Source organism: Pelobates fuscus, chromosome 3 (assembly GCF_036172605.1).
Source record: "Pelobates fuscus isolate aPelFus1 chromosome 3, aPelFus1.pri, whole genome shotgun sequence".
Taxonomy (NCBI): domain Eukaryota; kingdom Metazoa; phylum Chordata; class Amphibia; order Anura; family Pelobatidae; genus Pelobates; species Pelobates fuscus.
In genome coordinates this window covers 168,271,948-168,295,220 of record NC_086319.1, presented here as the reverse complement: position 1 = coordinate 168,295,220, position 23,273 = coordinate 168,271,948, and the positions used below count along the sequence as shown (strand labels likewise).

Below are 23,273 nucleotides of genomic sequence, written 5' to 3'. Positions count from 1 at the left end.
CTGTTTTATGTTGTGTGAACATTTAAGTGAAGTGTAATACACTTGATACTGTTATTGTACTTGACTGTAATTTTATGTCACTTATTGTGTATTTTGAAATAGCACTGTGGAGTACAGTTGCACTTTAACAATATGTGCACTTTAATGATTGTATTGTGCATCTTTTGTATTAGTTTTTACACTACACTTATGATATTGTGGTATAGACTGTGAATTACAAATTGTCTTCAAGACAAACCACACTTTTTTGTATGTACTCTTTTTGACTGCATCAATAAAATTTAGATTTAAAAAAAAAAAAAAAAAAAATTGTTTTTGAACATTGAAAGAAAGATGACCTATCAGCAGAATGATCCTAAACATATGGTAAAAAAATAGTTGTGGAATGACTGAACAAAAACGATAATATCCTAGCCTTGGACAAATCCCTGTCCTGATCCCAATCCTATTGAAAAACTGTTGTACTTTTTAAAAAACGCACTCCAGAAGGGCCACCCAACCAACCAGAGTCACCTAGAGCAAATCTGCCAAGATAACTGGGCAACAATTACTCCCAACGTTGATACCCCTTCCCTAACTAATAAAAAGTATCTATGCATTGGTATTTCACCATGTCTGCATTCATCTACATATTCTTGAAACCCAAGGTCAATTTTGTTTTCAGTGCAGATGTACAAATATGCCAATACAGACATACAAGTGAACTAAATGTACAAAGAAGTGACATTGAAGATCGCAAAAAACAAAAACACACAGACACACTTTTGAATGCAATACACTTTATAGAAATTCTACTTTTTTTTTCAGGGAACTTTGTTATAGTCATAGCACAAAGTAACAGCACAAATTTAAAAAGGCACCTTCTGCAAAAAGGAAATCACTTAAAATAATGTTTAAAACAAACAGCTAGAAAAAGGCTCATCCCAGAAAGGACAGCGCGCGCGCACACACACTCTCTCTCTCTCTCTCTCTCTCTCTCTCTCTCTTCGGCACAGAAGATAAAAATAAATAAGGACACATGACATGTGTGACATGTCATGATTCCCTTTTATTCCAGAAGCTTGGTCCTTAAGGGGTTAAATTGATTGCCACAAACAAATTAAGTACATTCGCAGACCTGCCCATGCTGGCAGATCTGAAGTTAGGATGGATGGTTGAGTTTCGGAGCAGATGAAGATCTCCCATTGGAGCTTGGTGTCATCCATGTGTGCCAGGATAACAGGCTGCCTGTAAGGACCTCCAATCAGTGCTGTCTAGAAGAACTGCTGATGTGCCCTAAAATGCACCTTTGATTGTAGACAAATGCTCTGATGCAAGCTAACTCACTCTCACCACAATTTGAAATATCTCCAGTTCTGAGAGCCCTATCTGCATGCTTACATGATTTATAATCAGACAATGGCTAGGCTACCCACATGCATACATCAATAAAAACAAAAGGCACAATGGACTGATAAATTTACAGTTCAGAATTTAAGCACCATAGACATGTAATTGGCTTGTCTTATGAAGTGAGCGGATTCAGTCCTGCCCTTTCAGCATTCTGTTGCAAGTACGGTTGAGTCTCTTTGGGGTATGTTTGCATCTCTTCATTTTAAAATCCCATATAAAAACAGAATTCAACTAACTGTTGACAGAAAGATACAATACTAACTAATGTAAAGTTAATGCCCTTCTAAAACCAGTCATAAAAACAGTTGGCACTCCAATGTTGTGTTAACAGAAGAATATATTTTCCTTCATTGCATTGCTATCAAAGCTTTACATAGCATTTCTGCAAGAAGCAGTGTAGTAAATATTCATCATGCCCTTTCTCTGATTTACGGGGTTATACACGAACGTGAAAATTCAAAGTGAATTTCAAATTTATAGAGATATTATAGTCAACAGAACAACTACAGTTTAATGTAGTTGTTCTGGCGAGTATAGCCTGCCCTGCCGCCTTTTTAGAGGAAAGGCAGTGTTTACATTGCTCCCTAGGGACATCTCCACTGGCCACTAGATGTGCTTCCTGGGGCAGTAACATTCAGCATCTTCACGCTCTGCATGGAGATATACTGAACTTTCCCCATAGAGATGCATTGATCCAATGCATCTCTATTAGGAGATGCTGATTGGCCAACCTAGTGTTTGGTCACACCCACTTGACAATCTCAGCCAATCCAATGATTTTGCCATGGGAAAGCACTGAATTGGCTGAAATAGATTCTGATGTCAGCCAAGGAAGTGGATCGTGGCGGGGCCAGAAGACCTTTGCGGCAGTGGAAATAAAGGAAGTTTATTAACTTTTAGGGGGCAAACCACCTAAATGGTGGTTATAACACTATAGGGTCAGGAATTCATGTTTGTGTTCCTGACTCTATAGTGTTCCTTAACGGTGAAACTAGCCAAACTGGAAATATTCTCTCAGTCAACTATGTTTACAGTTCAGCTACTCTGGCCTTAAATTTAAAATTATTTTTGTAAGTATACAAAGTTGCTATTATGGAAAGCGGATTGGTTCAATTTCCAAAGCCATTATTCAGTCAAACGAATGGGCCATGTTTGGAAACACACTTCTGGTTTTAAATAATGACAGACATTGGGAGAGTTTTTTTTTTTTTTGGAACCATGATACTTGAGTCTAGTGTTTCCATTAAAAAAATGGTCTGATAGTCCTTTAATTTATCACCTCTATTTTTATAGTCTTGGCCATATTGCTTCCCCCCCCCCCTTAATTTTAATTTGTTTCTCTCTTTTCTCATTAATCTCAACCTTCTAGAATGGAAGATTATTTTTCATGATACCTACCTTATTAGATAAAGTACTACTAGTCTACTGTACTTTCCCTTTACACAGTCATCTCTGCCACTCATTCTCTGACTCACAGGGGTGGCGCCATTTGATCTAAGACCCATCCCTCCTTTTTCAGCACGAGATCCACGGCTTGCCCCACATCTTGCACTACATATGAAGCCTCCACCAAAGTGGGGTCAAGGCGGAAATCACGGTGCCCATGGAAGACTGTCTGCGTCACACTCTCTTGAGGATCAGGTGGCACCTCTTTCTGATTGCCATAAACCCCTGTACAGACTAGGATTGACTGACAGCTCTGTGGGCGACCGTCCTCCATCCTTCCTGGCTGGCTTTGGAGGTGTAGATTATACAGATTGGCTCCATATATATCTGCCATTGGATTATCTCTGAAATAAGATATAAACATACAAATCATAAGATAATATTTTGTATTTGTGTGAACAGTCCAGTACAAACTGAAAAAGGTAAGGTGACTTAAAGAAAATAAAAATCAAATATATTCCAAAATTTATGAAACACAGGATTAATATTGTAACAGAGGACTTACCCAACAGCATACAGTGTATGGATAGGATTACTCCAGTTTCGCTCCTTGGCCTGCTTCAGAATGAGGTGCTCAGCAAAGCTGTATGTCACTGTACTGGGTTTCCCGATCAGAGCTTCATACTTCAGTTGATGCCCAGTAAGTTTGTGATACAAAGTCTCCAAACATACCAGAAATGTACCATGGCCAAATCTGTTAATTTAAATATTCTGTAAATGGTGCAAAACCCATATTAACGCATTCTGAATGATCTGCATGCACACAATATGTACATTTAGATACCTTAAACCAACATTTCTTACTATGTAAAATAGCCACACCATTAGGTTTGTGTAATGATTTAGAGGCATACACTCTGTCCTAAAGAAGATCAGTGAGATATAAAGTAGAGTGAACAAGATAGATGCATTTCCTGTAGCAAGGCAGTTTTGGCTTTAAGCCACTCACTCTCTAAACAATAGCCTTCACTTCTGAGGGTAGAAGAAGCCCTTAACATTAAGGGACACATTCTATCTGAAAAGTCATTTGGAAATGCAAGATATGTGATTGGCCCCAAGTGTTCTGAGGGTACAAAACTACATGCCTCCAAGCAATTCACCGCAATGGGGGTAATAGAGAAAGGGAAAGACAGAAGGGGATGGATGAAAAAAAAACATAACTCAAGGACTAATGCCTGGTCAAACATTTTACCATGGCAACACAGAGGGTGACCCTCCACAGTCAAAAGTAGTCAAGTCACTCTCCAAATAAACCATTGTCACAATAGGAAAACATAGCCAAGCAGAAAAAATACATTTTTTTTTTTTTTTAAAGGGATAAAATGATAGACCTATTTATAGTAACCATCAAAAAGCCTATAAGGCTGGAATAGATGAATGGTCAAGAAATGACCCAGGACTGTCAAACGGACTGTGAAATTATAGCAAAATACAGAAATAAACACATAGTTCCCAGACATAATTGGAGTGGGCAAGAACGTAATGCAACAGCCCAATAAGGGTTAAACCAAGTGAAGCATAAGACAGAAGCAGTAATGTATGCCAGCAAAAATGTTCCTCTCGATGAAAGCTCTGGCAACGACGGGCACTAAAACACCAAACTTGGGACGACCAAACAATGTCAGCAGCACATAGTGACTGGAAAACGATGCAGGACACTGCCCTGAACATGCAGATACCTGTATCGCATCAAATTGCGACACAAGCGCTAAAACCGGCCACAAGGCCTAAACGAGAGAGAAGCACGAAGCCTGGGGGCCCGGGTACCGCCTGCAAGCATGCCTCAACGACTGCCCTGCTACCCCCCCCTCTGGACCGGCGGGGGATATCCCGGTCCACACAGGGGGCGACAACCCCTGAAAAGCTACGAAAACAAGCGACACAAAATGCGGAGAGAAGAAACAGCCAGAGTACAAACAAGATGGCGAAAAACAGCATCCTAATCGAGCCACCCACAAGTACCTCAGACTTCTTCGACCAGCTCTGCACAAACATCTGGAAGAAGCTCCGGGACAGGGGCCGGGCCTTCAAGCTGGCGAGCAGAATGGCAGCGGCATGGATCCGACCGGTAACCCTGCGACACCTATGCGGATTCCCGCCAAAATCTACCGGAACGGCCTCCCAACGGAGACGGCGCCAACTATCACGGGGGCGAGGAAAAGCGACAGGCCTCATGAGCGACGGCACACATCCCCAAACACGCCAGAGCGGGTCCACACAGAACACCCGATCGGTCTACCACGAGCAGACCAGGGGGGCCTCAGACCACCCTGCCAGCCATACCAACCCCCGAGCACCTGCCCACGACAGTGAGACTCACCGGAGCAGGAAACACCACACATGGGCCTCGGGAAGGAATCGTCGAGATACACAGCCGAGGGCCTGGAGCCTGGAAAGCAGGGGAGACGGACTTCCACACACCTGCGGCGCGGCCATCCATTGGCTGACACCGAAACCCTGCATGCCAAGAACCGGCATGGGCTGAAGGGGACTGGTTTGCGGACTCACAACATTCTCTAACTTTACCTTTTTCTTAAGCTACTGACGCAAAGATATGCCCACCATTATGCATTGCTCTGCTAGGACTCTCTTCAGTTAAAGCCACTGTTTAGCCCGAGCACTACGAATCCAGCTAGGTCTCTTGGTAATGTACCTGTTGTACGTTGATATACCACATCGGCACCATTGCCGTAGGGACCCCCACTGTTTATGTTTATATATGTTTGCTATATAATTGCTATAAGGGTGGACGCTAGGCGACTTAACCTGTTATTTTTCTGTTCGTTTAGCATCTATTACAGTACCTGTCACTTACCCAACAGCAGTCTACTTACCCTACGAGAAGATTAACATGAGCTTGCTACTATTATCTTTAGTGCCTAATTCCTGCCATCTCACTAGTCTCTCACCACTCACTAATTATCATTCCAAGACAGACATGTGAGTCTGGCTGGGGTGCACTCCTTGGGAGCAGACTCTGAGGAGAGAAGATACACATGGCTCATCTAACGCCTAGACACTGAACCAAGCTTGGTGCTTATATTGCCCACCCAGGTCCTTAATCCTAGTTTATCTTCACTTGTACTAGCTTCACGTGGTTTACAAAACCACTGGTTTGCCCCCAAGACACGAGCCACCTTATTAGATAGAGGTGCTTAGACCTTGAGCTGGCTACCTTGGGTGAAGTGCTATCAGCGACCTACAACCCACTGAGAATGTCTTAATTTACTTGCCATACTGCTATACATGCGACCTACAACACAAACGTTAAGCTGATGACCCTGTCTCATAATAACTGTGACATAGAAGCACGTTCTAACTCCTAGTTCAGCTCGTTTGCATTAAAGCTTCACAACTGATGTAAAAATTCTGCCGACCTACTCGACAGGACTGGTTAAGCACGATCTAACGCACTCCTCACTGCTGTTGTTAAAATTTTACAGACCTAAACGACAAGACATAAATGACCAAACTTGTATGCAACGTATTGTATTAACCTTCTCCTAATAATACTAAAAAAGTGCATGTTTCTCATCTACTCCAATGTAATCTATACATTTGAAACGCTGGAGGATTGCCTTTGGGGTACCTCACACGCGACTGTTGCATGTCTACGCACTAACAAAAATAAAGAATTAAAAAAAAAAAAAAAAAATGTTCCTCTCATGTAAATGGTCAGATTATGAGCTCAGAAAATCTGTCTAATAAGGAAAACACAAGCAGAATATGACATTAATCCGGCACGACAAAAGAAAGGTTCTGATGGAACACTGAAAAACAAAAAAGTAAGGTCGCTGTCCAGAGAGGTGTATAAGAATCATGAAAAAATGGGAAGCTCTTGGCGAACAATGTACAGTTGCAGCAGAAAAATATAGAACCACAAAAGATAGAGAAACAAAAAGTGGTTTAATGGCATTGCTGTAGAGTAGAAACATTGCTATCCAGTGCAGTAACATCCAGAGAGTTGAGAAGGTAGTAGGTATAATCACCTTTCCATTTCTGAACACCGTCAATTTAGACGTGTGTTCCCATGAGAAGGACAACTTGTTGAAGAATACTAGTTCAGTTAGAGGATACTTTAGATGTCCCTTTTGTAGAGTAAATGGTGATAGATCTTGAAATATCTGTAAACGTTTTTTTTTTTTTTAAAAAGAGGCTTCAGAGCCCCTACATTTCCTTAGGATGGTCTTCTTGACACTGAAATAGTGAAAACAACAACTTTTCTACCGCAACAATGGTGCCCTACACCGAGCCTTGTCCTGGTTTGAAGAACTTTGCTTTCTACACAATTACATTTTCACGGCTATATCAATCCTTTTCCAACACTTCCTCGTGTGGGGTACAGAGAGCAAGAGGACCTCTAAACGGAAACACACGGGAAGAACTGATCTTTCTCAGACACTCAGTGGGAGAAGATCTTGTTTTTACACCACAAAAGCTCCATAAGTTCTGGATACCATGAAGTTAATTATAAATTGCTTTCCTTCTGGTACAGGACGCCTAGTCACTTGCACAGGAACTTCCCAATGATGCCAGCAACATGCTGGAGGTGCAGCACTGCTGAATGCACCTTAAGGCATCTGTGGTAGGACTGCCCTCGTATACGATCGTTCTGGAACATGGTTAAAGGGATTTTCTAGCGCCAGGAAAACAAACCCGTTTTCCTGGCACTGTAGAATCCTACCGTGCCCCCCTCCCTGAAGGCGTTAAAACCCCTTCATTCCAGTCACTTAGCTGAATCCAGCGCTGATGTCCCTCGACACGGGGTCAGGCTCCACCCAGTCTCCTCCCCTCACGATGTCAGCCGGCGTGTTAGACCTAATGCGCATGCACAGCAATGGCCGTGCACGCATTAGGATTTCCCTATAGGAAAGCATTAGTCAGTGCTTTCCTATGGAGATTCCGGTGATGCTGGAAGTCCTCATGCATAGAGTGAGGACGTCCAGCATAGTTAAGACAACCAACAGTCGTTTAAGCACCTGGAAGTCCCTCTAGTGGCTGTTTTTCCTCACAGAAACTGCAATAATTACCGCTGTATGGTTAAGTGAAATGGGACATTGCACCCAGACCACTTCAATGAGCTGGAGTGGTCTGGGTGCCTACAGTATCCCTTTAAAACCAGGATCTTGATAACCTTTTCCTGGACATTGAACACGTGCTGCTGCACTCTACACCCCTTCCAACCAGCAAATGTAAGAACTCAATACTGATTAACGCTGCAAAACATACACTTGGTACGATGGAACAATGAATGGAGAGGGTGAAGGAGATCAAAGCAGCAGAGTCGATTAAGGCATCTCTCACCTGTACCTGCAATAAACATGCAGATGCCTACAGTGTCCATTTAAGAGTCAATACAAAGCTTCTCTTGTGTATTGGTCTAAGAAACAAGAATAATTTTGTCTCTTGAGTTCCATTATATCTTCAAAAGCTTTTTTTATTTTTATATCTTCCTTAACATCTACAAGACTTATTTCAAACAACTGACGGATTTCTGCCACATTTACTTGTAGGTGTTTGGACTGGTCTGACAAGCACAGAAGAGGGAATAGGATTGTCATCATCTCCATTTCCAGACAACTCCAAATATTGTTCCGATATAATAATTTTAGGTGTTGATTTCATTCCAGCTGATAACATTTCTAGACTGTGTTTTTGCTCTTGATAAGCCATTTAACGGTTTGGAGCAATTACTTACAAAAATATTGGTTCAAATATTGAATCCGAAGCCTAAAGTTTTACATTGAAAATATAGGCTTTGGTGATTTGATTCGGGCACATAATTCTAACTAAAAAGTTGTTGAAAAATTATTTGGCTAATTAAATATTTAAAAAAAACTAATTAAAAAAAACTAAAATTTAAAAAAAGCCAAAGGTGATCAATATGACCCACATATTAGTTTAAGTATGATATAAGGGAGGTTTAACACCCTTCACATGCATCCACCTGCCATGTCACGTAAAGGAACACTCCGGGCATCATAATTTCCAGCTCCGTTTTGCTCTGCCCTGTCCTCCTTCTTCAAACAGGAAGCTTTGGACAGCAGCAATGCTGATTGGCTGAAAGCATCAGTTGACACGCTCGGCCAATCTGCAGCTTTAATTCATAAAAACAGCTTGAGAAAAGTATGTTTCTCAAGCTGTTTTGTCCAAGGCTTCCTGTTTTAAGCATTTCAGATAAGCGAAAGGACAGGGGTAGAGCTAAATGGTGCTGGAGAGAAGACTCCAAGGTTAAACCATTTGTGAACAGTTTAACTAATAATGGCAAGTCTGTTGCCAGGTACCTCCTGGCACCATACAACTTCATTACAAATAAGTTGCTATGGTACCTGGAGGTTCCATTTAATCACAGACAGGGTTGCTTTATTTTCTGTATACATATTAATTTACAATAAGCAGTCCCTTATGACAGAATAAATTATTTTCATTGTTACTGACCTAGGGGCATTGGCTTCTGCCATCCAGACAAGGTCCATATTACAAGCCATGACTGGAATGTGTGGATACGGGACCTGTGAGAGCCACTCAGAGGGTCTTCCTGAACTCAGCAAAACATCTAGGATAAGCTGCAGGCTGGTCTCCCATCGAACTGGTTCACCAATCAGGACCACAGCTGCAAAACAATTGGAATATTGTGACCAAGCACTGTACAAAAATTAAAAGGCAATCTTAAGAGGTTTGTAGACCATGGAACATATTAAAGGAACACTATAGTCACCTAAACAACTTTAGCTTAAAGGGACACTCCAGGCACCCAGACCACTTCTGCCCATTGGAGTGGTCTGGGTGCCAACTCCCACTACTCCTAACCCTGCAAGTGTAATTATGGCAGTTTTTTTTATAAACTGCAATAATTACCTTGCAGGGTTAACTCCACCTCTAGTGGCTGTCTACTAGACAGCCACTAGAGGTCACTTCCTGATTTCTAGCAAGGATTTTTCTTGCTAGAGCGTCGCTGGACGTCCTCACGCTGTGTGAGGACCTCCAGCGTCGCTCATTTCCCCATAGGAAAGCATTGAAAATATTTTTCAATGCTTTCCTATGGGGAGCGCTAATGCGCATGCGTGGCATTGCCGCACATGCGCATTAGGTCTCCTCGGCCGGTGGGCGGGATCTGAATTGAGAATGCTTTCCTATGGACTGACTGAATGCGCGCGCGGCTCTTGCCGCGCATACGCATTCAGTCGATGACATCGGAAGGAAGAGGAGAGTCCCCAGCGCCAAGGGAGCCCATTTAAGAGTTAAGAGTTAAATCACTTTGCTTCTGTTTATGCAGCACTTGCCACACCTCCCCTGGCTCTGATTGACACAGCCTGCATGAAAAAAATTGGTTTCACTTTCAATCAGATGCAATTTACCTTAAAAATGTTTTATCTCTTGCTCTGTAAATTGTACTTTAATCACATACAGCAGACTCTTGCAGCGTCTAGCAAGCTATTAATATAGCAGGGGTTAAGAAAATCTAAATTAAATAGAACTTGCAATAAAGGAAGGATAAACATTATAAGACTCTTTACAGGAAGTGTTTAGGAAGGCTGTGCAAATCACAAGCAGGAAGGTGTGACTAGGGTTCATAAACAAAGTGATTTAACTCCTAAATGGCAGATAATTGAGCATTGAGACTGCAGGGGCATTATCTATACTCCAAAACTGTTTAATTAAGCTAAAGTTGTTTTGGTGACTACAGTGTCGCTTTAAATATTGTTTAGTGGCAGGTATGACAGACATTTTAAGCTTATAAAGTTTGAATAAGAGTTCTCACCTTCAATGGCAGGAAAAGCCGAACTAATGAGGGGCTGCAGTAAAAGACGTGAGAAAATAACATAAAACAATATTAGAGTACAAAATAAATTACAACACTTTTTAGGAAGTCTTTTGTTTATATTTTACGAACAACATATAATAGCAAGACTCTTGTATTCATCTTCACTAATCTCTGCACAATCTCTAAATTAAAATGTTCATTTTCCTCTGTCTGACCATCTTCTTTTGACCTTTAGTATCAGCACTTTACACCCAAATTAAAACACCCAATGCACATCAATCTCACAGGAACCTCTATAGCTCTACCCTATCCTCGGAAAGCAATAACATGGCACCTCCCACATGTCAACATCATAAGTGTCTACAATTGCAACCTTAAACGCTCTAGAACTGAGAAGAGTGCCTTAGAACCACAGTGCCTGCCCAGCATTCGCTCTACTACGACTAGCTTGTTACTTAGTTAGACTTACTTAGACTAAATTCTATCAAAAAGACTACATCATTGCATAAAACAAAATACCAACAATCCCAGACCACAAATTCTTGCACTAGACAAGAGCCTTGTGGCCCCACCGGGCCTACTCCACTATGTAGATGTGACTAACCAAACTGTTTACTGTTCCGGTTATTCCTTATTGAAAAGATGTACAATGTTTCTCTGTGCCATGCTAATGCCACACCAGATGTACTGAATCAAAGCTTGATAATTCTGAAATGGCAGTACATGCTTGTTTGAAAATATTTTGCACTACAAAATAAAGAATTTAAAAAAGAAAGTCCCATCCAACTTGTCGAACCTACTTGATTGTTAGTTCACCTATTGTACAGCACAGCAGAATGTGTTGATGCTTTAAAAATAATACACTGCACAGGCAGGTAGGGTGCCCCCTTTTAAAGCTGACTGAAAACAATATACACTAGAAAAGGTCTGACAGGCTCATCTGTATACGAGTGAAATATTTTACTTACGGAAAAGAAAATTACATGTTATCACACCTCTGTTCTCTTACAAGTTACGTCTATGACATCTTTGGGATTTTCCAACCGTAAGTAAAAAAAAAATAATTATTTGATGTATCAGATTTCTATTGAATTTTTGGTAGATATAACAAGGAAATGCAAAATGCTTATATTACATCTGATATAGAACCACTTGCAGCAATAACAAGTCAGGATGACAGATCCATCTTATATCAGGAAAATTGCAATGTCCAGTTAAGGTGCAAAAAGATACCTAATGATCAAAGTTATACAAGGTACATTGATGCAGCATTTTCTGTTAGTTTTTGCTGTTGGCCAATATGTTCAACACGTGAGATGAAGAGGAGTTTCCATTTGGCTGCTATACTGCACTTCGATGCTACCAGAGCACGCATGTCCCAAATTATCTGTGACTCCAACAGTAAAAAAAGGAATTTTAATTACTATCTGATGAATAGATGTGAGTAAATCCTTGCCAATATGGTCAAAATGTTTTGGACTAGCTTCCAAAAAGTTTGAATAGCAGAATCTGGGTGATGCTTCAGTCTTCTTTTATACAACACATGGGAAATAGGGACCCACTGTTTTGGTCTAATCACTCAAAAATGTTTTGACCCAGAAACCAAGGTGTTAGTTTTGTGATATACATGCATCAATGTATCCCACAATCATTTTAGAATGTGAATTTCAGGAATTACATAACATTTAGATTACTAGCTCATGTTAGAATGTTTGTATGCAAAAAATAATAGTGTTAATTTCCAGGACTACAAGAATCTCCATCAAATCTTTTGTACTTACTGAATTCTTGGGCCTGCGGCTGTGGTCCACCATATCTAGCATTGGGTACGCTGCTCTAAGATCATCAATGGTAATTATTTTACGGAAACCCACACTATGCGTAGTCAGGAAAGTGGGTAAAGGTCAATAAACATTTGCACACAGTCAACTTCTCCTAAGCTGGTTATTGTAAACACAGTCACAGCAACTCCAGGATATTACCACTACAGCATAAGAAGTGTTCTCTCTTAATTGTAAAGCAACACCAATACATCACAAGTGGTAGCAGATAAAAAACCAATAGGGAATGGTGCATTGCTTGCAAAATAAATAAAAAAATCTGGCCATACCATAGTTTGTCTCCGCATTCAATTCTGATGTAGTGCCTTGCATGCTCTGAACTACAGATGGAGAAAACCATGATGCTTTATAAAAAGCATACATATAATAGACAACACAGTTATGCATTAAAGGATACTCCTTTGCAATTTCCTGCACTGGTCCCTGACCAGATATGAGCACCCACTTGTCGTGGAAATGACTGAACCTCCGCAGGGGACTGTGAGACAGGATAATTTGATCAGCAGAAATCTAGACATAAGTCACAACAATAAATGTTAATGAGTTCTCTATACAAGTCTAAATAAAAAGTAAAGAAAATACATTTTAAAAAAAAAAAAAAAACCTTCTCTGAAAATGCAGTGTTTACACTAAAAAACCTGCAGGGACACACTATAGACACCAGAACCACTAAGAATTGTCCTTTAAGAATTGTATTTTTGTTGTTGAAAATAAAGCTTTGTTAGTTAAAAAAAAAAAAATCAGAAACCCATCTCCTATATTCTAATCAAATTTGTCAAACAATGGGCTAATGCTTTCTCATTAACTCAAGTAGGACAGAGGGGATGGAATGCTGTGAACTCTTGTATGGCATTACAACATAAAGAAACAGTTTAACACTGAATGCAAGGACGGCACCAGGGAACTTCAGACACGATAACACTTAAAAATGTCTACAGTGTCCCACTAAGGCATGTAATTACCGTGACTGACAGACAGGGCCAGTCTACTAAACTGCATAGATAGGGTTACAATTACTGTTCGGATTAGGGAGGGTTACAAATGGCATCAAATTATGACAATGGTCAGTATGGCCAATGATGGTGTCACTCTAAATAGCACATCTGGAAAGCAAGTAAAGAGGCATATCAAAATCAAGAGTACATCTCTAATCTGAACGTCTAAAATACCCCCAAGTAAAGATATACATACATATCATGGGTCTTTACATTATTGGGATATACGTGACCTGTGAAACTAATCCTAAAAATTAAAACTTTTTGGAAAACCACACACAATAAAAAAATAAAAAAAAAAAAAGTATGTCTACCCAGCAGTTTCAGCTCTGCAAGGGAAGGAGGGGCCAGAAAGAACTATAGTGTAAGGAATACATTTTTGTATTCCTTACATTGTACAATCTGCATTACCTCCACAAAGAGCAGTTTGGTGACAAAACCCTGATTCCCGTCCTCTTACTCAGCTTCCACCACAGTGTGTGTAGCGGTTACTGGGCTCAGGGTTTGAAGAGTGTCAATATTTGGAAATGCAGTTATTAACTTTCAGACAACAATATTGCTTGTTTCCCAATTCTGCAAAAAAAGGGAGAAATTCTAAATCCCATTACTTACCTCAACACCCAACACTGAGCTCAGTTCTGTTGCCCGATGTTGGCGCAGACAATTTCCTGCATTTGTCACAAACACCAATGGCACTGCCAGCTTCCCATCACTGCCGGTCAGTTTTTTGAATGCTTCAGCTGCCCCTGATATAGGGTTCCTGCCTCTCACTATGACTCCATCAATATCAAACAGAAGACCGAACCTTGGATTAAACTGTATAACACAAATCAGAATTCGAAAGTCAAGTATAATAAATGTTAATCTATTGATTCAGTTTTAAATCTATGCAAACGTATACATTAAAGCTATGCAGCATGCTTTAAAGGGACACTACAGTCACCAGAACAACTACAGCTTATGGTATGTGTTATGGTGAGTATACACCTTCCCTTTAGGCTTTTTTGCAGTAAACACTGTATATAAAGAGAAAATGCAGTGTTAACATTTCAGACACTTTTCACTTACTGACCTGGTTCCGTTCCTACGACCTGGTAGGGCTTTGGGGCGGGTTTTTCGTTTTAACACCATAGGGTCAGGAATACATGTTTGTGTTCCTGACCCTATAGTGTTCCTTAAAAAAAAATCTAATATTTCAGACAAAAGAATAAATAAAAACCTTCAGAGTTTTTCCTCATGGACAATGAGAAAAAGTCAGTGATAACATTGTGGGCTGTAGTGGTTATGATTAACTCTTTAACCATTTGTCTAATGTTGTGAACGTAATCAATGGTAAAATCAGGGGGAAGAACATGCAAAAAAATATCAAAGGAATAAAAGTGAATAAAAAAAATAAAAAAATTGCTTATTTGAACAACACCTGTGCAAACCTGAAAGTGAACACAAAATATATGCCAGATATAATGTGGGAACTTACCTGGGGTCTAATGAAGATGTATGTAATAAAGATGCATGTTTTAGACATTGAAGACCCACTGAATAGAACATAGGGTCTTTAGGTGCCTATATTGATTCAAAGAGCACTCACCTGATGAGCTGATCTGGTAAGTCTCCTGCAGATTGGAAGCTTCCCGCAGAAAAAGGGGTAAATGCTTGAATGGCTCTTCCTGACCAGGCTGAGCACCGAGTTGTTGCAGAACGCCATTAGGTGCCCTGGCACTGCTCTATTCTGAACTGTATCTTGCACGGCCTTTCTTGCATTCACCCTAGTCAATGTCTGCTATAGTAGAATAGTAGTACAATGTGCTACGATGCTTTATATAATATGGTACCTAGCTGATCCTATCCTGGGACCATACAAAACAAACCTATCTAGCGTGAATAGTGCTATGCTGCCACAATGGTGAATATAAAGTAAAATATATATCTTTATATGTGTGCTAAACTAAAAAATGTCCTTTAAGAAAAACAACCTTTATACAACACTTTCAATAATGCCTGGCACAACCAGTGGTGGATTCAGTTCTCAATATCGGTAAAGATATTTCTGACGAAAAAAAATAAATAAATGTTAACACACATTACTACAGAGCTTTATACTATACTTAAACGCCGCCTATTACTGTGGTGCTACGTAATATACAATAACAAATCGAATTGTTACACCCAAGTAATATCATTCCATTTACACCTTTGTGTCAAGTATATTATATTCATATCCCAACATCAACTGACGATTAACTGCCCTTCCTAAATTCAGGTCTTCTGAAAATTAAACCCTTCCTAAAATTTAAAACTTCATTTATATATTGTAAACCTGTTTGAGCAGGGCCTCCTTCGCCTCTTGTCACTGTTATTTTCTATATCAACTACTTGTTCTCAATTATTCCCATTCTATAATTGTGAAGCTCTGACGAATATGTTGGCGCTATATAAATAATTACTTAACCCCTTCCCTCCCTAAACCAGATGCCCACAATACATAGAAACATAATACCCTGCAATTAAGCCGTCCCTCCCAAATTAGTATCTCCAATTTAATCTTCTCTAATTAAAAATTCCTTCCCCTTACAACATTCCTCAGGTTAGATCCCTGTAAATAGTTTTCCCCCAGTCTCCTTTTGCCATACACACACAGTCACACAATAGAAGAGTTATAAAAGTCAGTTTTCTGTCTTGTCTGCCTTACAGTCATAGCAGGAAGTCCCTGGCAGCCCAATGTAGTGATCTAGTGACATCTAATATCTTGTTGTGCTTCCTAAATCAGGTGACTGGGCTCCAGGTTCTTATGGTCCACTGCAATAGTTTGAAGCCAGACAGGAAATGACGTTTCTGCATCATGAAGCGATACATAGCTCTCTCAAAATCCCCTACCCCGTGAAAATCCCCTACCCTCGTGGTGGTAGCACTCCTGCTGGGGTAAGGAAATCTGATAGAGGCTCTGAGCATGTCCTGGGAACTCCTCTATAGCAAGGTCCTGGAAGGTAAGTAAAGCTAGTTTTACACTTTAATTATAGTTAGTGCATTCACTAAGCTTAGGACATGGGACATTTAGGGTTAATGTTAATGCTCAAATTAGGGTTAGGTAAATAATTTTAACCTCTCTCACACTTTATTCTAACCCTTGGGGTAAGGGTTAAATTAAAGTGACAAATCACAATTTACAGATATTCCCCTAATGTAACAAATCAGTAAATAAAACTAACCCCCTATACATAAGCCTAATTTGAACCCTCACTTAACCCTAAATGTCCCGTGTCCTAAGCTTAGTGAATGCACTAACTATAATGAAAGTGTAAAACTAGCTTTACTTACCTTCAAGGACCTTGCTATAGAGGAGTTCCCAGGACATGCTCAGACCCTCTGTCAGATTTCCTTACCCCAGCTGGAGTGCTACCACCATGTGCAGCACAGGCTCCAGCTGACTCCCCTCAAGGAGAAGCAGGACAATCACATCAGTGGGAGCTGCTGTCATGGGCAACCCAGTGTACTGTGTCTTTCACCTTATTCACCCTCTCCCACTCACTCACTGAGTGTCTCTCAGTCACTCACACTCTGCCTTCTACACTAATTCTCTCGCACGTTACCATAATTACCTCCTAATATTTTGAATGGAAATAGAGGGAACTTTAAATTTAGGGGTGCAGCCAGGGACGGACTTGTTCTGAGAAATTGTAGGTGACTTATCAATAATAATTTATTCAAACATATAATTTAAAGCAAGGACAATGTATCTTACACAGATTTCTAAATACATTTACTGTAGTGTAAATACACATTACTGTGAGGATTAATACTGTGGATCTCTGTTCTACACTGCGACATTAAAAAATGACTGATGTGCTGAGTAACATGCCAGTAATAGCACTGCTTTTCTATGATTATAAGCTTAGACAGCCATTAGGCAAACTTGGGCATCTCTCTCTACACTTCTACACCCACAGATTACCTGCCTTGAGTCTTGACCCACAGTTTAGTTTGTTTACTACACTTATGCCAATTAGCCAGCATGTTACTCAATGTTGATTAGTGCAGATACCTATGCAGTACCATGTATAGTGTTGCTCTCTCTATTTAGCCTGATTTACACAGACCTCGTTTATATTTACCAAAGCTAACTTGTGACTAAACTAATACAAATGCAGACTAACCGTAAAAAAGTGCAAGTATTAACACCCCTGATTGTTGAAAATGTTACGCAAAAGCATGTGGATTGCCTTTGGGGTACCCCATGCGTGTGTTATATCCTTTGCACTACAAAAATAAAGAATAAAAAAACAAACAAACAAAGAAAAGCATTACCTGTGCACTATCCCAAATCTGCCACAACAAGGCAAACCTCTTAAGGGTGTCCTACACAGAAATCTCTAGTGAGAGATAGAGGGATATTTTTATAAACCCCTACATACATTGCTGCTGCCCAGGAGTAGTGGGTGTCTGAGTGCAGGACTTATTTTTGTGTATTTGCTTTTGTTTCATACATCCATGTTACGATGCTGCTGCCCACCCCATGTGTTCCCTATTATGGGCTAATAGGTATTTAGGGCAAGCATGTCAAACTCTCGGCCCACAAATGGACCTCTTTCTGGCCCGGCGAGTACATGGTTTGTGTTAAAGCAGAGTAGGCACCTGCTTTCTTAACATTGCAGGTGCCTACTCTGCTAAACCTTACCCGGTTGGGGAGGAGCGGTCACTGGCGGCAGCGAGGTAGCACAGTCTTCCTGCTCCTCACTGCTCCCTCGCGTCATATTCCGGCACCACTAAACTGCGCGCAAGGGGGCAATGAGGAGCAGGAAGAGAGAAGATCCCCACTGGACCCCAGGAAATGATGTCAGTGTGTGCAAGAATGTGTAAATGTGTGTGTGTTTGTCAGTCAGTGTGTCTGTGAGTGTGTGTGTGTCTGTCAGTGAGTGTGTCACTGTACTGACAAAGAAATGTATAAAACCTAAATAAGTCTAAATAGGTGTACATCCCACTTTATCAAGTGACTGGCTGATATTTGTGGGGGACGTTCTGCTGAAGCTCTCTCTGGAAGATTCTTGGCACAACTAGTCAGGTAGTCCTGAAAGGAAAGGCTGGCTCTCTGCTACATTTTGCCTTAGGAGAAGGAACGAAAGCTCGTGAAGTGCTTTATGACAGTTTGTAAAAGTGCAGATTTCTATTAGATTTCTGACTTTCATAAGAACTACAGCTTTTGCAAACTGTTTCAAGATTTACCTCCTACAGAATACATACATGCATTTATTCATTGGGGGTATAGTCAGGGCTGTATTTACCACAAGGCAAACACGGCCTTTGCCTAGGGTGGCACTTTCAGGAGGGGCGCCAAAAAATGCCACCCCAAGCTCCCAGACAAATGCTTTGTTTGCCTTGTGTTCTGGGGCTGTCCACCTTACTGTGAGTGAGTTAGTGAGTGTAGCTGTCAGTGTGTGTCTGTGAGAATGGGTGTGCCTGTGAGTGTATCAATTTCATTTTATGTGTATCTGAGAGTGTGCGCCTGTCAGTGTGTGTCTGTCAGTGAAAGTGTGTGTTGGTTAAACAGTGTGTTCCAATGACTGTATGTGTGTGCCAATGACTGTGTATCTGTCAGTGAGTGTATATCAGTGCATGTATCAATGAGGGCATGTGTCTGTTAGTCAAAAAAATGGCCTTGACACAAATTGGGAGTTGGGGGGGCAAATTTAGATTTGGGGGGTGCCCGGATTTAGTCGTGCCTAGGGCAGCACAAATCCATAATACACCACTGGGTGTACTCAGCTGGTAGTTGTCTAAGTGCCAGGATGCATGGCCTAATCCATTTGAGAAAGTCTGTTATGACAAAACGCTTTATGGAAATTACTTTTTTATCTGACATAATAAAGGATTTTGGTTTTACAACATTTTATTGTACCTTTTTATTCATAAATTTTTCCTGTCTTAAAAAAATTCTTTATTTTTCCGTGCATGAGGTAACATAACAAGCATTCATGCCATGCCCCAACAGCATTAGCATGTTTTGAAATAAACAAAGCATAACAGTTGTGGCATAGAAAATAAGTGCACATCGGGAGAAAACATAGTAATAGTCAGTGGTGTGGTAACACAACAAATGATAAAACTCAGGTTATATGGGGTGAGTATGAAGATTACAAGAACAAACTAGTGTTTTACATGTGAGACATATTAGTAAGGAGATGGTCATAACATCTGACTGACCAAGCAAAGCATGTGTTCGCTAATATAACAAGAGGTCATAACATCTTTAGGCAAACCTGTCTAGTGAGTCAGGAGTGTGAAAACAAGACGATTTATAGGCAATGCGATATTTAGTTACTAGTAGGCACAGCACGGGTGATTAACTTGCGGCTAGGTGCTGAGAAAGCATGGTAGCCACTGAAGCTTGGGCAGCCTTACAATGCTATATGTCTGAGCGTAAGCAGCAGGGTAATAAACTAACTAAAAGAGGATCTGTATAGCAGCTATATACAAAATACACAATAACAGAGAGAGAAATATAGATTTTATTAAAGACAGGAGGCGAGTATTAAGCATTAACTTTCTTTACTTAACTCCAGCAGCAAAGACATTTTTTCAATAAAGTTTAGTGAATAAAAAAGGTAAAACAACAGAGTAACTGAAATGGAACGTTGGTAGCCAATCAGCATCCAGCATAGTCCATATAGTGAATGATCCCCCAATATTCTCCCTCTTTCTTTGCTGCTCCAGTAGAGATAAGTATCATATATATTTACTTGTACTATTGTTTTCTAAACATACCTTCTAGTTTGATTATATGTTTGACATATGTATTTATTCATTTGGAATATGTTTTTTCTGAAGTAATACTATGGTTTTTTTTTTTTTTAATATTCTTTATTTTTATTGTGCGGGGGGTTACAGACATATCAACAGACGCCACAACAGCGTATCACAGGACTCACATAGAGTAATCAATGGCGTGAGGATTCGCACATTTTTATATAATTAGCATGCTCATCTACACATTTGTTCCAACAGGGTGAGATTCAGCTAAAGTAGCTTGCTTAGAGAGAATAACATATTTTAAGTATAATTATAAGATTAACATGAGTAAACGTTGCTTATATGGTGCAAACTTAGGATGGCATAATGTGCTATGAGGTGGGATGTTGTATGTACCAACAAATAGTGTGTTAGTGCCCATAATGATTCAGTGAAAGCGAGGCTACATGCCAGGTATGTTGTGTACTATATGTAAGAGTGTAGAGTGGGACATATGGCAGAGGGTTAGAGTGTATCAGGCAGTAGTGTGTCATCTTGCACCCATTTTTCCAGGTAAGGATATAAATCGTAGTGATGTACATTGCTCAGATAATTCAAAAACATAACTTATAACAACATCGCTTTTTGCTTTCTACGTAATAAGTTATTATGCTGTGTCAGATGCTAGTCAGATATACACCAGATTATAGGTCTGGTTAGAGATAACATAGGTAAGATGTAGCTTTATGACCATGAAAGATACACTAACAGAACACTTTAGACTAAGGCTGGCCTGTGGGCACCAGGAATTGTTATGTTTAGATCCGAGGTGGGTACATTTAGCGTTTGAAAATGAGTAAACGGATCAATACAGGCTATGGCTGGCCTGTGAAAGCCTGATAATGTTATATTTACCTTAGACAAGCCAATATTAGTGGGTTAGTGGAGGTATGCATGCAAAGTAACTGGGCAGAAACAATATGGGTTTATCTGCACTGCGACCGTAAATGGTATATTTTTGGTTCCTTCGATTTGTGGAGCATAGCGTGGCATATAGAAGTACATGAACGGTTCTTAACAATATGCACTTCAGAACGTTGGCAGGGTCCTATCTTGGATACTGCGCTGATTTCTTTTTATAACAGGTGGGTATAAAATTGTTGTGGCAGTGCCATGTAAAGCAAAACAGGTAAGCTCTTGGGTATAGCCCCACGTCCATAAGGGCACAGAGAACCGGTTTTAGCCTTGTGTCACGGTAAGGTTATTCTAGTCTCGAGGTCCGAGACCAGGCGGAAAACAAGGGAAACTGGGGCGATCGCCAAGAGGGACAATTCCCGTTATAACATTGGGCATGGTTAACTAGTTGCTATGAGACAGCAGCGATGCATAGCATGGCTGGACATTTAGGTCTAGGAGGCTGGTCAATAGAGGGGTTTAGCCTGGAGGCCAAGTTGCCTTGCGGGGTCAAGTAGCTTAGTGGGGTTACTACAGTTATGTTTGACGCCTCTCATGTGCACGGGCATTCTCGCTACGCCCCTATAGTAGGAGCGAGTGACGCATTAGCATTACGCTGAACATTATGGGCATATAAGGAAGGCTGCGTATACATGTGGCTTAGAGAGCTAGATGGGCGCAAGTTTAAAACGTAGATACTTTCTAATAGAAAATTAACATCTGGTTTGGTCGACTAGATGGCATCAGATAGTTACCGTTGGGTCGATATGTGACGTCCCAGCAAGTAGGCATAAAAAGTGATAGCATAATAACTGAGCAACATGGCTACATCTAGTACGTCACTAGCAGTGCAGGGTTCTATCTGTTGTCTCTCATAAAGACTGTGCTATAAAAGGGTTGTAAGTGCTACAGTGAGCATGTATATTGACTAGAGGGTGTTGCTTAGGACATAATATCTATTGAAATTTCGGACATCAGCATGAAGCATAACAAAAAAAGACTGGCATATTCCCGTGTCATATGTGTCAAGGTAAAAATGATAAGTTCACAGGCTCTTGTAGGCCTCGAAGGGTCCCTTCTGGGTGGCAGTAGATCTACCCCTTTGAGACTTGGCAATCTCCCGCAAGACCGTGTAGTGGGTCCAGGGCCCGGACTGGCGGGTTTCTCTGCGCCTCTATGTCGTGACTGCTGAGTATGCGTCCGGCGTGGAGCTTTGGGGGATGAATGGTGCGACCCGGTCTGGGTCCAATGTATGGGTGCAGTTGGGGGAGCTGTTATTGTCCCTGGTGGTCTCTCCAATCGGAGGCAGCAAGTCGTGAGGTAGGTCCAGGAGCCAGAGGAAGGCCGGGGCATCTCTGATGTCTTGAATGCTGTGTATGTTTGACCCTCGTTGGACCGTCAATGTCCTGGGTGCCCGCCAGCGGTAATCAATCTTGCGGGTACGTAGAATCGAGGTAAGTGGCCGTAGCGACCTACGCCAGGCCAGGGTGCCATTGGACAGGTCCGAGTAGAGTGTGAGGTCCATGTTTTCAAGGCGAAAGGGGGTCTTGCCTCGGAGGGCTGATAAGATCGCTACCTTATGGCTGCTGTTGCATGACATCTCTTGTTGCCGTAGTCGGGGCGTTTGCCGGTTTTGGGACTCTGAAGACCCTCTCCGGGGTGATTGTTGGTTGCTGACTACGAGGCAGTATTTCTTGTAACATGCGCTGCATTAGAGAAGGTAGTTCGGCCTCTGCTACGTCCTCCCGGACTCCCCTGATTTTAATATCGGAGGCCCGCCTGGCGTCTTCGAGCGCCGCAAGGCGATTGTGTCAGAGGCTCCACGTGTCTGCCTCCATAACTCTCCGATTGTAAGTCCCGATGTGGGCTTGTGTGGTATCATTTTTTCCCCTTTCTCCCCATTAGTGCTTGGGGTGGTTGCTTGTCAATTGGGTTGTGAAGGGAGGGGGTATTTCACGATTTTTCTTGTTCTAGGCTTGGAGCCCTCTTAGTGTGCGTCTGTTCGCTTCAGCAGTTAACCGGAAGTCTGAAGTAATACTATGTTTTTTATAGTTTTTTTTTAAAACATATATATTTCTATTTGGTTCACTGTCTTTCATATTCTGTCTGGTAATAAATCGCGGTTCGGTAGTTTCTTGTCTTTAAACTGTTAGGTCAGTA

At 41.0% G+C, this 23,273-nt stretch overlaps 1 protein-coding gene across 1 annotated transcript; it reads right to left on the bottom strand.

The window, feature by feature from the left end:
* Positions 1–1,078: 1,078 nt before the first annotated feature.
* HDHD5 (haloacid dehalogenase like hydrolase domain containing 5) lies at positions 1,079–16,246 on the bottom strand. Its single transcript, XM_063447654.1, has 8 exons — positions 15,028–16,246; positions 14,052–14,255; positions 12,842–12,954; positions 12,385–12,478; positions 10,601–10,634; positions 9,277–9,451; positions 3,344–3,532; positions 1,079–3,182 (listed from the first exon to the last, which is right to left on the bottom strand). Exons 1-8 carry the CDS (start codon positions 15,142–15,144, stop codon positions 2,864–2,866), a joined length of 1,245 nt encoding a protein of 414 aa, XP_063303724.1. The 5' UTR covers positions 15,145–16,246; the 3' UTR covers positions 1,079–2,863.
* Positions 16,247–23,273: the final 7,027 nt, after the last annotated feature.

What these genes read in the sequence shown, in the direction of transcription:
- HDHD5 (XM_063447654.1), bottom strand. Translation starts at nt 15,144, where the DNA reads ATGGCGTTCTGCAACAACTCGGTGCTCAGCCTGGTCAGGAAGAGCCAT. An exon ending in GTGCAGGAAATTGCAAAGGA is followed by an intron (nt 12,479 to 12,841) that starts GTATCCTTTAAT and finishes GACTACGCATAG; the next exon opens with TGTGGGTTTCCGTAAAATAA. An exon ending in GCAGAAGCCAATGCCCCTAG is followed by an intron (nt 3,533 to 9,276) that starts GTCAGTAACAAT and finishes TTAAATTAACAG; the next exon opens with ATTTGGCCATGGTACATTTC.